The following is a 16,356-nucleotide window of genomic DNA, read 5'->3' as shown; positions in this document are numbered from 1 at the left end:
ATTCTGGATAAACCACCGGATATCCTGTGGATATCAATGGATATCCTGTGTTGTACCTTAGTACTTTTTCAGCAGTGGCTCTAGGAGTTGGATGAATCAACAATAGATTTGAGGTCTAGATTATTTTTTTTAATTCATTAGTTGGGCCCAAGTTGTAGTACAATAAAATGCGAGGGTTTTTGGCTTTGTGAACCCCTACCTCGGCTGTACAGCGAAAAGTAAGAGAGACCTTCCACGTACAGTACCGGTGGGCCCAGGTCTCAAAACACTGCCCCCAGTCCCTAATACACATGTTGACTCTTCCCACCCGTTTTGGTGCTTCCCAGAGTTCCACAGTGCCCCTTGAAGCCTGCCCTAGACGCATACTAACCTTCCACTACCCCATCTGTCCAATGTGCTTCACATTGCAAGTGTAATGGTTTCAGCTGAAGAGCAAATCTCTAATGCCGAATGCCATACGAGCATGAAACTGCACAAGTATATTTGTTGCGCAAATAATTTGTGCATTATTTGCATATTTCCAGCTGAATGGAAAGACTAGCATCGAGAGTTCTTTGGTCCGACTGTTTAACTTTAAAGGAACCATGAGGCGACATCCAACAGACGCGAACGGTCGACACGATCTTCGCGTCACGTAGGGATGTTCCCTCGTGAGTTTTTTTTTTTTTTTTTTTTTTTTTCGGTGTGCCGAAGAAAGGCCTCGTGTGCGCTCTCAAGGTCAATTGCACTTGTCCTTCGCCGTTGGTTGCTAGGTGTTTATTGAGCTTCGTGAGACAAGGTGCTAGTCTTGTTTGTCGGTTGAAAGTATGCATCTTAATGTTGAGATTCCGTTCATAACAAAATACAGTACAAATAAAATGGGGAAGATAGCTCAGGATTTCTTCGATTTAGATCGAGTTAGTATATTGGGAGAAAGCCGTATGAGCAGCCCGTTGATAAATTCTTATGTCCATTGCAATAAACTCACTCGTATATGAGTGAACTGATGTTCTGAGGCTGGGAACAACATAGAAGGGACAATCACAAACAAGGCCTCAAGTTGCCTAAGAAATTACCGATGAAAGTCACTGAAAAGGTAATCCAGAAGATGTGGGTTCGAGTCCTACAGCTGGCTAACCTTTTCAGTTACTTTCATCACTCGTATATTGTATAGGAACCATGCAGAGTTCCCACTCTCGGGGGCGTGGGCTCCTCCGTCCAGTAGGAAGGGAAGACAACGCAGCAAGTGCAAACAAAGGTTTATTGCATACCTTGCGCCTTCTTTTGCTCTTGATAACGTTTATTGATAACCGGTGTTCAGTTTCCCCACGCACTCCTTAACCAAAACAGTTCAAAACATGCAGTGTTTTACGAGTAGTCTGTCGTCGATGTCTACTATGATGTCTTCGGGTGGTGCCCTCGCGTCATTCTGGTCAAGGGGCGGAGGGGGTCCTGCCGCAGAAGATGTGGGTGACCAGCGCAGAAGCCACGTCGGGGTCCGTAGAACGTGCTGCACCCACCCTCGAGCGGTGGCGGGCGCCCCGCCGGTGGGTGGTCCGATGGTTCTGGGGTACCGTACAAACAGGGCAGAGGATCCTTGTTTCTTCCTCCGTGAATGGCAAGGGTTGGTGCACCGGGATGGCGGTCCGTCATGGGTGGTCCTCGAGGGGTTAACACCTCGAAGAGGGCGAGCCTGCGGTCCACCGTCTATGGGATGCCCAGGCTAAAGGTCGATACTCGTGGACGTTGGTCCACATCGCCGCTGTCGCGGAGGGGCCGGAGCCCTGTGTGACGACCTTGTCAGTGGTGGTCCTGACAAACTCCGTCGTAGCGAAGTGTTGGGTCTTCGTCGGGAAGGTCGTGGCATTGTATCCATTAAGCTGGAACTCGGATTCTCGCTCTCGAGGCGTCGGCCCGTCCGTCAAGTAACAAGGGAAGATGCCACACTGCAAGTACAAAGTAGATGGGTAGAAATCCAGCGAACCGGTAGAATGTAGGAAGGGAGTTGCCTCAGGACAGAAGCCGCCGATATTTCGAACAGAGACTATTCTTCTGGGCACCGTCCTCATCATTGGCATGGTATTTAAAGGGTTAGGTGTGACGTGTTTAAAGTTTTAACCTTATACCTTTAAAGGTTTTTTAGGTAAACCTTTAAACACGTCACACCTAACCCTTTAAATACCATGCCAATGATGAGGACGGTGCTCAGAAGAAGAACAGCCTCTGTTAGAAATATCGGCGGCTTCTGTCCTGAGGCAACTCCCTTCCTGCAAGTACAAAGGTTTGTTTCATACCTTACTAGCAGAGATCCACTCACCGCCGCCAAAGATCACAAGGAAGAGCCCCCTGCATAGCAGCGCGCGGTCTTTTAAGGGCTCTCGTATCGCAGCGCCCCCACAACGTTTAGCACGTGTTTCCCCTTTGCGCAGACAGCGCTGCTTCGCTCTTGATAACGCTTATTGATAACCAAGCCACAGTTCACTTTCCCTCCACATTACAGAACCTTATCCGTTTATCGCTTGTGAAGCACAAGGTATACCCCAGAGGAAGGTGTGGTCGGTCACAACGCTGAAAAAGAAAAAAGTCATATCTGTTTGGGGGGCGCGGCTCATCAGCTCAGAGTTTCATAGGACACGTACATTATCGGGCTGTTATCAAGGTGTGAGTGACCTTGATTTGTACAGGGCGTTTTTCCGGTTATTTTCTTTTCCTAGCCTGGCAAAGCGTTTTGAACACACATGCCCCAGAATTGAATGATTCCAATTAGGAAAGCACAGAGAAGCATCTTCTGCAGGCCTACAAGGGGGGCACTTCCCAGTTCTGTGGGAAAAGCACTGATGCTTGGAGGTATTTTCCCCATTATTGCTTTTGCCTAAAGGACAAGGCTTTCTGGAGGTCGGCGAGCGTTATGAAAAGGTATACTCTGTCCACGTGCTGCCCTAACTAAGCCTAACCTAAACATATATTACATATCAACGTTGTCGCCCCTTTTCAGGAAGTCTTCTGTGGACCACGTTAATAGTACCTCTCCTGACCATACCTGGGAAAACAAGCACGCTCATAAAAGGTAACCGCAACCAATAAAAACTAGGAGTATCGGTCACAACCCGTATATATATATATATATATATATAGCCAGAAGTGTCGGAAGGTTGCACAAATGATCGCAGCTAGATAATGCATAATGATCACGAAATAGACGTAAAAAATTACCAGAAAGGCAATATGAACTGGCAGAAAAATCTGAAAGCAAAAGTAGTAGCTCAAATTGTAGAAATATAAAAGAAAAACCATCTAAAGACAATAGTCGAAGGGGTAGCCCAAATGCGAAAGTTATAAATAGCAGTAACAATGCAATGCAACGCAGTGGGGTAGTGTTGCCTGCTGTCGCCACCCGCGGCCATACTACTTTAATTACTTTAATCATTACTAATAATCAAGTGCAGTTGCTGTGTAATGCATTGAGGACGAGTAGCGCCATCTCTTATGTGAAGCGAAAAGCGTTGAGATACAACGCGGTGTGCTATCAAGCGCTGCATTAATAAGGGATTCCTGTCACGCGGGTGGATAGCTCAGTTGCTTCAGGGCTTGGCTGCTGTACAGAAAGACCTTGGTTCGAAAGGGGATCTCTCTGTCGTAAGGTTAGGGGCGCGTGGGATAGCTCTAAGGGGGGGGGGTGTAATAGGGGTGACAGGAAGTAGCCTAGGGAGAGGGTGGGTAAGATAGGACCGTCAGGTGGCAACGGCAGGGGGTAGCCTGGGGGGAGGGTATTCAGTAAGTCCCCCACGGGTCCCCTGCCGAGCCCCCGGTCTGAGGTGCGTCCTGCAGCGCCCTCTCCACAATGCTCACCACGGTTATGCTCACCGTATGCCGGGGAAAAATATAGAACTTTTTGTTCTGCGTCTCAGACATACCTAGACAGGGTATAGTTTTGGCAGTTTTTCGTGAAGGTGTTGTGAACTTTTTGGAATGGGGTAGGGTCCTGCACTCAACGCAGGCAAACATCCCACATCATCATCATCATCCATTCATCTATGTTGTTGTTGTTGTCGTGACGGTTTGCTATTTATTTTGCATTACAAAAGCGGAAGAAAGTACGTTTAAAGCGATGATAGTTACAAGCGACAAATTGAAAACCCACCAGCTAACCTGCGTTTATGCTATTTCATCGACATAAAGTGCTCAGATTGAGCTGAAGACAATGACGTTCTTATCACTTTGCAGGAGGGATTGCAGGGATTGGTACTGGCCAATCGCCCTTAGTGGATAACGGCCATTTCCCCGAGGATGAAGAAGAAGAAGATTGCAGGGGAAGAAAGGCCATAGAAATTTGGCCTCAGAAAACACAGAGGTTCGTATTACCTTTTTTTTTTTCTGTTTTCCGCAAAGCAAAAAGAAGAAATTGGTCCATCATACCTGTCCTGGTGGAACTTGCTCATCGTGGGGAGCTGCAAGGCCGCATTTAGTATGTGTTGCTTCGGCAAATGTGTTGGAATCGGTACAGAAAATGGCGTCTTTGCAGACACGACTTTATCCTGATCCACAGAGTGATCCTCGAAGATGGAAGCTTGTGGATTAGAATCGCTAACTCGGGGGTATTTTATAAAAAGTTGGGGATGGGCTCACGATTACAGCTAACGACATGTGTTCGTTGCTGTCATGTGTCTGAAATAAACAGAGCTGAAATAAGGGCACCCCCATAGGGAGTGCACAGAAAGAGAAAAGGAGGGGGGGGGGGGTTCTTGACAAAGGCATTGACCGAGGCTCTGGAAGCGTCACAGTAGACCTTATCTAGCATACTAGTAGCAAGCAGTGCGAGTGGAGAGCTTTAGTGTATGCCCTATGGACAGCTTGCGCTATTATGCTTGCGTGCAATCATCTGAAGCGATTGCACGCCGTTAGTCAAGTATGAGTTTAACCAGGCCACGTCATCAGGTAACAGCAGGTATTTATTGCTCAAATAAATACTTTGTGGTTTGTACAATATTTACATATTCACAAATAAATTACTACCTGAACCACCTCTTGACAAAACGGCAGAGGCCTTCAGATTTTCTCAAATGAACTTTCACTCATCAATCAACTTCTTCAACAGTTGGGCCAGACTTCTGACTGCTGAAGTTCGAATGCTTGGGACCATCCCCGCTGCTCTGGTGAAGCTTGCTCATGATGGGGCTGCAAGCCTGCTGCAACTCCTTCAGTCTGTGCTCATATTCTTCCTTCTCAGCCAGTGTGTTGGAGTCGATCCAGCTGATTGCGTCCTTGCAGAGTGACAGGACTTTATCCCGGTCAGCCGCGTCCAACTTGCTTCCTGCCTCTTCAGCAGCCTGTTTGACGGAGTACACGTAGGATTCCAGTCCGTTCCTGGCAGCCACACGTTCTCGTTGCTGTTCATCTTCCTGGCGGTATTTTTCGGCCTCGCTCAGCATCCGATCGATCTCTTCCTTGCTCAGCCGTCCTTTGTCGTTCGTTATGCGAATAGATTCTTGCTTTCCCGTGCTTTTGTCCCGAGCAGAGACGTGTAAGATACCATTGGCATCGAGGTCAAACGTCACTTCGATCTGCGGAACTCCTCGGGGAGCCGGAGGGATACCGTTGAGGTTGAAGGTTCCCAGAAGGTGGTTGTCTTTGGTCATGGCCCGTTCGCCTTCGTACACCTGGATCGTGACTGCCGGTTGGTTGTCCGAATAGGTCGTGAAGGTCTGCGATGTCTTGCACGGGATGCGGCTGTTCCGTTCGACGATCTTCGTCATGACGCCACCGGCAGTCTCGATGCCCAAGGAAAGAGGGGCGACGTCAACCAGAAGAACGTCTCGGATCGTTTCGCTGCTGTCTCCGCTAAGTACCGCAGCTTGGACGGCCGCTCCGTAGGCGACGGCTTCATCCGGGTTGATGGACATCGACAGTTCTTTGCCGTTGAAGTAGTCGCGGAGCAGTTTCTGGATCTTGGGTATTCGGGTCGAGCCGCCAACGAGGACGACGTCGTGAATCTGAGACTTGCCCATCTTGGCGTCGTTGAGGGCCCGTTCCACCGGTTCGAGCGTGCTGCGGAAGAGGTCCATGCAGAGCTCTTCGAAGCGAGCGCGAGTGATCTTGCTGTAGAAGTCGACGCCTTCGAAGAGGGCGTCGATTTCGATGCTCGCTTCTGCACTGCTGGATAGAGTCCTCTTGGCTCGCTCGCAGGCAGTTCGTAGACGACGTAGAGCTCTGGCACTCTTACGAAGGTCTTTGCGGTGCTTTCTCTGGAACTCTTCGACGAAGTGGGTCACCATCCTGTTGTCGAAATCTTCTCCTCCTAGATGAGTGTCTCCCGCTGTGGAGCGGACTTCGAACATGGAGCCCTCATCGATGGTGAGGACAGATACGTCGAAAGTTCCACCGCCCAAGTCGAAAATTAAGACGTTCTTCTCGCCCTTGAGGTTCTTGTCAAGACCGTAAGCCAGAGCAGCAGCTGTTGGTTCGTTGATGATCCTGAGTACGTTGAGTCCGGCTATGGCTCCCGCGTCTTTCGTGGCCTGACGTTGGGAATCGTTGAAGTAGGCTGGGACGGTGACGACTGCGTCAGTCACTGTTTGACCCAAGTACGCTTCAGCCGTCTCTTTCATCTTTGTTAGGACCATTGCGCTGATCTCCTCGGGATTGAACCTCTTCTGTTCCCCCTTGAACTCGACGGCTATCTTTGGCTTGCCACAATCTGACATAACTTTGAAGGGCCAGTGCTTGAGATCCCCCTGGATCTTGGGGTCGTCGTACTTGCGTCCGATGAGACGCTTGGCGTCAAACACTGTGTTCTCAGGGTTGAGGGCGACTTGTGACTTCGCAGCGTCTCCGATGAGCCGTTCGGTGTCGGTGAAGGCGACGTAGCTCGGAGTCGTCCGGTTGCCTTGATCGTTGGCGATGATTTCCACACGACCATTCTGGAAAACACCGACGCAGGAATACGTGGTTCCCAAGTCGATGCCAATGGCCGGGGCTCCACTCTTGGTTCGTGAAGGCATTCTGTGGTGTGCGTGGATAACGTTGAACTCGCTTTGAAAAGCGTTGCGTTACTCTCTGAATGATTGCTGGCCAGGGCGAGCTAGCGCTATTTATATAGCGCTCTCGCCTTCGCGAACCGTCGGCAACCGCCCAGAATGGAATCGACGAACCACATGCCGCCTACTGTCTAACGTCACGACGAGCAGACGAGCAAGCGCTAGATTGTTCCTGAATGATCCACGCGCCGTGACCTTATCTCCGCGTCGTCTGCTAGCGGTCGTAGAACAACGTCAGGTCGCCTAATAAAATAGCACAATTTCATTTTTATATGTAAGCGCTGCTGAATCGAACAATAAAAGTGGTGTTACAAGCAGAGTTTGCACGGTACGACAATATTTCTTGACACGAGTCCGAGAAGATTCGAGAAGTTTCTCCACTCTTGCGAAGCGCGCGCTCTGAGCACGTGACCCTTTGCAACCAATGAACAGCCGCTTCTGGAATCTTCTCCGCCCTCCCGGAAAGCTTGACGAGCAGTATAAAAAGGCGAGGCGCGCTGTTGAAGCGCAACAATTTGAAACCTGACTGCAAAATGCCGAAGAGTGTTTGCTCTCTGCGCAAGCGACTTCACCCTTACGTGGCCATTTGTCCGCGTGGTATTATCTTCGACGCTATGGGTATCGCCGAACAGTTTCTCAGGGAACGTTCCATCGACGACGGCGACATCTTCTCTCCACACATGTACCGTTTGTTCCTTGCTCCGCTAAGAGGAAACCCGGATGAAAAGGAAAACGTGGAAATGAACCAATCAGTCGTATCGGACGGAGTCGCGTCGGGAGAGTTCTCGGTCAACATGGACGTCAGGAACTTTTCTCCGGAAGAGATTTCTGTTAAGACTGTGGACAACTGCATTGAGATCCATGCTAAGCACGAAGAGAAGTCGGATGACCGTGGTTACTTCCATCGAGAGGTCACCAGACGTATCGTCCTGCCAGAAGAGGTGGACCCGGAATCTGTCACCTGCACTATGTCTGCTAAGGGTTCCTTACAGCTTCGGGCTCCACGGAAGAAAGCCATCGGGTGCAAAGAAAGAACTGTTCCTATTTCTGTTGAACATGTGAAGTGTGCCGTTGAAAATGGTCCCAAACTGGCATCTTAATTCTGTGTATAACATCATCCTCATCGCCACAATTGTCTTTTGTTTTCGTTAAATTATTGTCATAAATAAATGCCGTAGTTTCTTAAGTGACGGTCTGATATTTTTGTCCTTCTCTTTTTAACTGTTCAACCTACAAGAAGTCAAACAACAACAACTTTATTTTGAGAAGGAGAGTGGGGAGGTTCATCGCCTCAATATTAACCTAGTATTGCAATTAATCAATCGAGAATCTTGACATATAGCCCGGCCCACTCTATGTTACAGGGTTGATAGATAACTATTTGACATCAGAAAAGACGAAAGTGTCTTGCCTCTTTTCGCATTTTCGGGGAAAAAATATGCCCAGAACGAGCTCAAATTAAGCACAGATGCTCAGCAGAAGGGTTTGGAGCGCCTTGACCCCATCACGCGTTGAGTGCGTGTTTGTGTTTTTCCTCGTCAGCAAATGTGTTAGAACATGTCTGAACCTTTTTTTTTTTTTTTCATTTTCAGCAAAGAATGTGTTATAACATGTGTTACAGATAATAGCGTCTTTACAAGGTAGCACGACTTTATTATGATCAACAGCGTCAAACTTCTTGTCAAAATGGAGGCCTATCGCGTTTTCCAGAATTGATAGCCTCGAAGAACCTCGGAAATTTGGTCTTAGAAAACCCCAAGGGGTTAGTCCTATCTTTTTTCCATTTTCAGCAAAAAATAAAAGTGCTCAGAATGAACTGGAATTAGGCACATATGCTCAGTAGAAGCTGCTCTTTATTTTGCAGGTGGAGTTGAGGCAGTAGAAGAACCTCGAAATTTTGGTCTTGGAAAACCCCAAGGGGTTAGTCTTACCTTTTTTTCATTTTCAGCATCATTTTCAGCAAAAAAATAAAAGTGCTCAGAATGAACTGGAATTAGGCACATATGCTCAGTAGAAGCTGCTCTTTATTTTGCAGGTGGAGTTGAGGCAGTAGAAGAACCTTGAAAATTTGGTCTTGGAAAACCCCAAGGGTCTTACCTTTTTTTCATTTTCAGCAAAAAAATAAAAGTGCTCAGAATGAACTGGAATTAGGCACATATGCTCAGTAGAAGCAGCTCTTTCTTTTGCAGGTGGAGTTGAGGCAGTAGAAGAACCTCGAAAATTTGGTCTTGGAAAACCCCAAGGGGTTAGTCTTACCTTTTTTTTCATTTTCAGCATCATTTTCATTTTCAGCAAAAAAAATAAAAGTGCTCAGAATGAACTGGAATTAGGCACATATGCTCAGTAGAAGCTGCTCTTTATTTTGCAGGTGGAGTTGAGGCAGTAGAAGAACCTCCAAATTTTGGTCTTGGAAAACCCCAAGGGGTTAGTCTTACCTTTTTTCCATTTTCAGCAAAAAAATAAAAGTGCTCAGAATGAACTGGAATTAGGCACATATACTCAGTAGAATGTCCTCTTTATTTTGCAGGTGGAGTTGAGGCAGTAGAAGAACCTCGGAAATTTGGTCTTAGAAAACCCCAAGGGGTTAGTCTTACCTTTTTTCCATTTTCAGCAAAAAAATAAAAGTGCTCAGAATGAACTGGAATTAGGCACATATACTCAGTAGAATGTCCTCTTTATTTTGCAGGTGGAGTTGAGGCAGTGGAAGAACCTCGGAAATTTGGTCTTAGAAAACCCCAAGGGGTTAGTCTTACCTTTTTTCCATTTTCAGCAAAAAAATAAAAGTGCTCAGAATGAACTGGAATTAGGCACATATACTCAGTAGAATGTCCTCTTTATTTTGCAGGTGGAGTTGAGGCAGTAGAACCACCTCGGAAATTTGGTCTTAGAAAACCCCAAGGGGTTAGTCTTACCTTTTTTCCATTTTCAGCAAAAAAATAAAAGTGCTCAGAATGAACTGGAATTAGGCACATATACTCAGTAGAAGGTCCTCTTTATTTTGCAGGTGGAGTTGAGGCAGTAGAAGAACCTCGGAAATTTGGTCTTAGAAAACCCCAAGGGGTTAGTCTTACCTTTTTTTCATTTTCAGCAAAGTGCTCAGAATGAACTGGAATTAGGCACATATACTCAGTAGAAGTATACTTTATTTTGCAGGTGGAGCTAAGGCGGTAGAAGAACCTATTTTACAGGTGGAATGGTGCAGGAAGAAGGATCAGTGAAGACAAAAATGAAAAATGTCTGTCTCTGAAAAATGTCTTTCTATTAAAATTTGTACACCCTGTTCTGTATTGTGGAATAAAATTTAATAACACTATTCCTGAAGAAAACATCCATAATCAAAAACGGTGTGCGGCACTAGCCTAGATAATGCAAAAAAACATTTAAAAAAAGAAAATACTTGAAACAAAAACTACGACAAGGACGAGGAGGATAGGCACACCTCTCCCACGTTGCGACAACTAGACTTTACCCCCCTGTTTAAATCCATCCAGGGACGTCAAGCATGGAGCCGAAGGACACCCCTTGGTCGTGTCCATTGATATGCTCAGTAGAATATGCACAACATGCACTCATTGCGCCCAAATCTTGCAGTTTCCGTGCAAACCGCATAGGGCCCCCTAGCGGGGACGTCCGGAACTAATTCAAGGCCACGTTGGCGGTCAAACAAGGTTGCCCAAGGTCAAACAAGGTCAATCAAGGTCAAACGGGATTAAATTTGTTGGGCCGTTTTTCGACAAAATGTTCGGTGTTTGAAGGTCGTTTTAGAGGTGAAATAGAGGTCACGTAGAGGTCAATCAAGGTGACTTCTGGGAAATGGACTCGTCCAGGGGGGGGAAGGACACCCCTCGGGCGAGTTCATTAATGGACTCGTCGAAGGGGTGTCCTTTCCCTCCCCGGGCGAGTCCATTAATGAACTCGTCGAAGGGGTGTCCTTTCCCCCCCCGGACGAGTCCATTAATGAAGTCGTCCAACGTACGTACCCAACCTAACCCAACTTAACCTAACCTGACCCAACCTAACCTAACCCGACCCAACCTAACCTAACCTAACCCAACCTAACCTAACCCAACCCAACCTAACCTAGAATTTTTGCAGCAGTTTCATGAGAGGCGGTGCTGCAGTTTCGTAACGGGGTAGACGTTACACAATTTGTTTCGCGAAGCTCTAGCCATTTGGAAAGTCCAGTCAGTTTCCTACAACCAGCACTGTTTTGTTAAATTCACTTTCAGAGTTTACCATACATTTTGCACTTTTCCATCATGACTCATGCTTTACATTCTCTCCATTTTATTAAACGTTAGATGAGAGAGATATCTTTTAATTACATGAATAGAACTGAATAACCATTACAAACGAATTGACATGAAGCTTGAAGTCTCCACGGTCACATTTCTTACACCCCACTGTCCTGGTTTCTTTTCGATCATACTTCGACCGTCCTTCTTCCTGTCCCATCCCACCTGCAGAATAAAGAGCACCTTCCACTGAGCACGAGAGCTTAATTTCAGCCAAAGAGCATTTTTTACTGTTTCACTGACAATGGAAAAGAAGGCAAGACTAACCTCTTGGTGCTTTCTGAGGTCATACTTCGACTGTCCTGCTTCCTGTCCCATTCCACCTGCAGAATAAAGAGCTCGTTTCACTGAGCACGAGGGCTTAATTTCAGGGCAAAGCATAGCCTGGTCCAGTTTTCATCTCTTTCCCTGTGACACTCTCAATGAGAGAGACCTAAATGGGACCTAAAATGGATTACCAGTGATAGGATTTCGTGCGAGATAAGGTTGAGCCAGTGTCCAGAACCCTTCCCCCCCCCTACGCACCCAAATGGATAGCGACTGCCTAAAGGCTCGCAGACGTCGCCCCCCCCCCCCCCCCCCCCCAAAGTACTTCGCTGGGACTGCCCCTGGGACTAGATGGAGAGGGGACACACGGAAGGAGTGGCACACAAAGGGGGGTCCTGGGTAGACTTCACCGGAAATTGTAGCGACATTCGTCCGGTAAAGTCTGCCGGAAATCCCAGAGAAAACCTCGGACAGCACAGATGGTACCGGGATTCGAAACCGCGTCACCTCTTACCATTCAGACCCGAAAGTCTTACCATTTTTTCAAGCAAAAAAAAAAAAAATGAAAGCCTCCAAATCCACCTGACGTTCAGCATAGATACTTAGCACACTACAATTTGGACTCAAGTCCAGACATCAAACAACGCTACACCATCTCCCGTCAGGCAACACAACATGAAGCGCATCCTGAATTTTCTCCGTGAAGTTTCGCAGTCTAGAACACTACGCCGTATTCCACGGTCAATGTGGTATCACAATCTAATAGGAAAACCTTGCAGATCATTGGTTGTGAACATTTATTAACCGCTATGGTGCGGAAAAACTGTTTCGGAAACGGTTGGACTTTCGTTGTAGAGAACGGACAGAATGACGACGCTGAAATCTTCCACTTCATCGTCGACAAAGCGTGTGACAGCTGTTACGTTGGCCAAAAACTGCGGGAAAAAGTACCCAACACATTAGGACATTTGGGCTACATATCCCCCGAAATAAATGCGAGAAACAGGCTGCAAGTTTTAAAGGGGCTACGAAACGATTTCTTTCTTGTACGTTTTGAGAAGAGGAGTTCAACCTGAACACACAACCAAAGTTCTATGGGTGTGTGTTGTGCTACTGAAGTGGTATACAGGTCCAATGGTTGTCCTTGTCACTTCCATTGCATCTCATATATAGCCGAGCCCATACATAACGATATTGACGACAATGAGAGATCTGATCGCTATACCAGAGTATCGTTGTACGGTCGACCCCGTTTATTACGATCTTCGATATAACGATAACTCCCGATATTGCGATCAAATCGTTGATCAAATCGTCAGCTCACTCACTGAAGTACGGGGAAACAAGACATCGACATAACGATCGCCACGAAAAACGTTTGCTCGTGTATAGCGATCAGAGTTCTCCGTGTAAGATAACAAGGGTAAAAAGATAATAAACAGGTTCGACTCTATTCGGGTTTCGACTGTAGTAACAGTGACATGGGCTACGCCCCACTTTCACGCTCTTCTGCAGGGGTGGTGGACAGAGTGGCGCGGGCATTCGCACCATAGCGCTTGTGAGAGGAGGTGCAAAGGGGTAACAAACATAGAAACGTTGGGGTTAGACAAAATGCACATCTTTACTGGAAGCTAGTGAACGTGAAAGAGATTTTGCCCAGAAGTACAAATAAATACATAAATAAAAAATACTAAATAGATAAATAAAAATAATAATAAATATGTCGGTTAGGAGCGTCTATAACACAACTTTTGTGTGAGCATTTTGCTCGAAACTGACATATTTCCAGACTTATTCGTATCTTTGCCTTACGATCTCGCAAGTTCCGAATTTCGTCATGCCTATCGTATCCCTATCGTATGCCTATCTGCATACCTGTGCATGCTTCTTTGGTGTGCGCAGTCTGACGGCCGTCACCAGTATCGCTGCTGCCAAGAGAAGTTTGTCCGATGCAAATGTATTCGAGGCAGTTCTTTGAGAGAATAGACAGACTGTCACATTAATCAGCAAAGCGTATAAAGAATAAATGTATTTTGTCACGTCTAAACAGAAACGGCTTTGTAACGCCCATTTGGCAATAAGTACCAAAAAACTCAAATTACAATTTCTTCTACTCTTTTCATTACTAGAAATGACTCCCATATGTCACATGTGGATAAAATCGCTGTAGTACCTGGAAGAATCCTGGCTACCCTGCGAGCTTTCGAAGCGCAGTAGCCCTGCAGTCTTCGCGTAGATTTCCTTTCGCATGAAGTAAAAGGCACGAAGCAACTGCAGGGCAACAGGATACACGTCTTTAGGAGAAAAATCAGCATCATTGCAGCCTGCAGCAGAGAAGGAAAATGCACTTAGGAGAAATTTCTTCCAATGTACAGTGTGTTCCAGATGAGAGAGAGATGAGAATAACAGATTCAAGGATCTCACTGACTCACAAAATACAAAATTGTAATGCAAGACTCTACTTACTAATGATATCGAGAAGGATCTCAATAAAGTCCAGGGGAGAATCAATCTGGAGCCTGTAGTCCAGGGTACGAAGGACCCGCAACTCCGACATCAGAACGCTGTTCATGGAATAGACGTGTCCTGATGACTTAACCAGGGCATGCACGTCTTTTAGGGTCACTGCCTGGAAAATAGTGAAACGCTTCAACTCTGGATTTGTCACAAGATCTAGCGGTTCGTGTTCCTATACATCCGCTGGACAAAAAACACGCTTTTTTCCGCTGCATAAGTTTTTTTGTTTTTGTTTAAGTATGAGAGCAGCAAGATACAGTTTTCACAGGTGGGTTCTATGGCCAGGCAGACATTCTATCAAAGAGAATGTGTAACTAGTAGATGACTGATTACCTAAACTAACTAAAATTATTCAAAAAATAAAAATTAAATTTATCAAAAATTAATTATCTAATTATTTTAATTTAATTACGGCATTAATTAAATTAATTTAACTAGCTACTTAAATAAATAAATAAATTTGTCCCAAATTAAAGCAGCAAACGAGCTTTTTCTTTTTCCGGGTTCGATCATTGCACGAAGATTGCGGGAGAGTTAACAGAAACCCTGGACACCCTGTAGCCTGGTCCCCAGTACATTCGCGAAGCATAACACTTAATGTGCTACAATAAATGCACCTTGCCACTGGACACCATCTTGCTTGCAATCTGAATGCACGACAGGGCTCGAAGAACCACCTGCTCAGACACACGTTCCATCACGCTCTCCCAAGTGATACGAGGTCCATTCGAGGTAGCAACGTCCTGTCGGAGGTCCCGAATGTGACGTACTAGGAACCTGAAAGAAACGTAGGCAAATCAATAACTGTGTGCCTTTATTACGCCTGTAAGGCACGATTAGAGCACCGTAACCAGAGCGTCGAGCCGAACCGTTTATCGGTTTGTTTCGGGTTCGGTTCAGCTCCAAGATGGCGCTGTGAATTCCGGTTCAGTTCCAGCTAAAAGTTACTGTTCATTCTATTTTGTGTTCAGGTTCAGTTTGACGCTCTGACCATAACGCACAAAGCACAGATGGTGCCATGCACAGTATTTCTTATGAGCTTCATAGGGAATTTGTGAAGCTGTATTGACACTCGAGGAACTGTCATCATGCAATGTGCAAGTCTGATTTTTAAAGGTGCACACGTACGTGCTTCCAGGTAAATGTAACTGAAGCCAGCAGCATAGCCAGAAAGATATTTTGGGCGGAGGGGTTGTATGGGACCCTCACATGGGGGAGGAGGATTTCACCCCTCATTTACCTTTCCCAAAAACACTATATACCTAAGGTACAGTTTGGGGGAGGGGAACCCTCCTGGCTATTCAACTGAAGGCAGTCAGCAAAGTAAAGCTGCCCGTCAACATAACTGCCTGAGAATCCTATGGCTATACACATTTCTGAGCTTATATACATAAACAAAATGAAAACTTACCGGTCAAAGTACTCAACAGCAAGAAAGTGGGCAGGTAGAGGTAGGTCCCATCTGGTACATGCCTGGAAAATAAATTCCACTGTCTGGCCATGTGACAGATGGTCCTGCACGTGGAACAAAAAACCCTTGTTTGAAAAAGAAAGACGTGTACTAGTACATCACTATACGCTCGCTGCTCAAAAAGGGAGGAAGCAAAGGGGCGTTCGCCCCTCTTATGTTACAAAAGAGGCATTCAATGAAAAAAACAGTATTGCCAAAGTGCTTCTCCTCCATCAGGTGTTGTCTAGAGCAGCCCTAAGACGAAAACTGCCAATTCCCAAACAACTTTACTTCGTTCTACAACCCTCTTTCCTTCCATGTTCCATAAACAGACACACGTCATTGCCTTACCTGAAACTCCTCTGGGTGGTTCACAGCGTAATCATTTTTCTTTGCAAGAGTACATAGCACATCCTGCAGCAAGTCCTTGCCCACGAGTGGGAGTTCTCTAGTGAACTGCACTTCTTCATTCATGTTCCAGAATGTCAAGACAGGTCGAGTGTGAAACACGATTTGCAACACCGCCAAGCCGCAAAGACACAATTTAAACTTTTAAAATTCGACTACACAAAATATTGTTCAGACTTTAACGCGTCTGGCGTACCACGGTGTTATTTCTTGTACAGGAACTGCGTGCAGACGACGCAACCACAGTTCAGGGACGCATTTCTGTAGTGCCTTCTAAAAGAACAGGAATTACTTAGAACGAGCCACTTGTTATTAACACACATTTTTAGGTGCACGTGTTGAGATATTTTTAATAATAAACAAAGCAGGCTTAGAGAAAAGATCAGCGTTCAGCAATAGTTTCACT

General features: G+C 46.1%; 2 protein-coding genes and 2 long non-coding RNA genes across 7 annotated transcripts; 1 reads left to right on the top strand and 3 right to left on the bottom strand.

The window, feature by feature from the left end:
* Nucleotides 1-1,226: 1,226 nt before the first annotated feature.
* Nucleotides 1,227-2,517, bottom strand: LOC135369962 (uncharacterized). Its single transcript, XR_010415168.1, has 2 exons — nucleotides 2,274-2,517; nucleotides 1,227-1,925 (listed from the first exon to the last, which is right to left on the bottom strand). It is a non-coding gene; the product is annotated as an uncharacterized LOC135369962 (long non-coding RNA).
* Nucleotide 2,518: 1 nt separating this feature from the next.
* LOC135369963 (uncharacterized) lies at nucleotides 2,519-10,295 on the top strand. Of its 3 annotated transcripts, XR_010415171.1 has the most exons (12): nucleotides 2,519-2,895; nucleotides 2,975-3,046; nucleotides 4,204-4,330; nucleotides 8,878-8,933; nucleotides 9,049-9,103; nucleotides 9,203-9,258; nucleotides 9,382-9,437; nucleotides 9,541-9,596; nucleotides 9,700-9,755; nucleotides 9,859-9,914; nucleotides 10,018-10,073; nucleotides 10,167-10,295. It is a non-coding gene; the product is annotated as an uncharacterized LOC135369963 (long non-coding RNA). The 3 variants fall into 3 exon arrangements; XR_010415169.1 differs by lacking the exon at nucleotides 9,049-9,103; XR_010415170.1 differs by lacking the exons at nucleotides 9,049-9,103; nucleotides 9,382-9,437.
* LOC135369961 (heat shock protein 68-like) lies at nucleotides 4,911-7,072 on the bottom strand. The gene has a single exon (XM_064603574.1). The coding sequence runs from the start codon at nucleotides 6,975-6,977 to the stop codon at nucleotides 5,055-5,057; it is 1,923 nt and encodes a 640-aa protein (XP_064459644.1). The 5' UTR covers nucleotides 6,978-7,072; the 3' UTR covers nucleotides 4,911-5,054.
* Nucleotides 10,296-11,315: 1,020 nt separating the features above from the next.
* LOC135369959 (cyclin N-terminal domain-containing protein 1-like) lies at nucleotides 11,316-16,249 on the bottom strand. Of its 2 annotated transcripts, XM_064603572.1 has the most exons (8): nucleotides 15,894-16,249; nucleotides 15,504-15,607; nucleotides 14,710-14,869; nucleotides 14,042-14,204; nucleotides 13,749-13,899; nucleotides 13,451-13,547; nucleotides 11,576-11,631; nucleotides 11,316-11,473 (listed from the first exon to the last, which is right to left on the bottom strand). In XM_064603572.1, exons 1-8 carry the CDS (start codon nucleotides 16,014-16,016, stop codon nucleotides 11,437-11,439), a joined length of 891 nt encoding a protein of 296 aa, XP_064459642.1. In that variant the 5' UTR covers nucleotides 16,017-16,249; the 3' UTR covers nucleotides 11,316-11,436. The 2 variants fall into 2 exon arrangements, with proteins under 2 accessions (XP_064459642.1, XP_064459641.1); XM_064603571.1 differs by lacking the exons at nucleotides 11,316-11,473; nucleotides 11,576-11,631 and adding an exon at nucleotides 12,356-12,510 and having other exon boundaries at nucleotides 15,894-16,246.
* Nucleotides 16,250-16,356: the final 107 nt, after the last annotated feature.

Source organism: Ornithodoros turicata, chromosome 10 (genome assembly GCF_037126465.1).
Source record: "Ornithodoros turicata isolate Travis chromosome 10, ASM3712646v1, whole genome shotgun sequence".
In the NCBI taxonomy this organism is placed as follows: Eukaryota; Metazoa; Arthropoda; class Arachnida; order Ixodida; family Argasidae; genus Ornithodoros; species Ornithodoros turicata.
This window is presented reverse-complemented; position numbering and strand designations above follow the sequence as displayed.

Bases quoted from the DNA above. Each gene is read 5' to 3' on its own strand.
- LOC135369961 (XM_064603574.1), bottom strand. From the start codon at position 6,977: ATGCCTTCACGAACCAAGAGTGGAGCCCCGGCCATTGGCATCGACTTG.
- LOC135369959 (XM_064603571.1), bottom strand. From the start codon at position 16,016: ATGAATGAAGAAGTGCAGTTCACTAGAGAACTCCCACTCGTGGGCAAG. The intron at 14,205-14,709 runs GTGCATTTATTG...ACTATTTTCCAG, and splicing joins AGATGGTGTCCAGTGGCAAG to GCAGTGACCCTAAAAGACGT. The intron at 13,900-14,041 runs GTAAGTAGAGTC...TCTCTGCTGCAG, and splicing joins GATCCTTCTCGATATCATTA to GCTGCAATGATGCTGATTTT.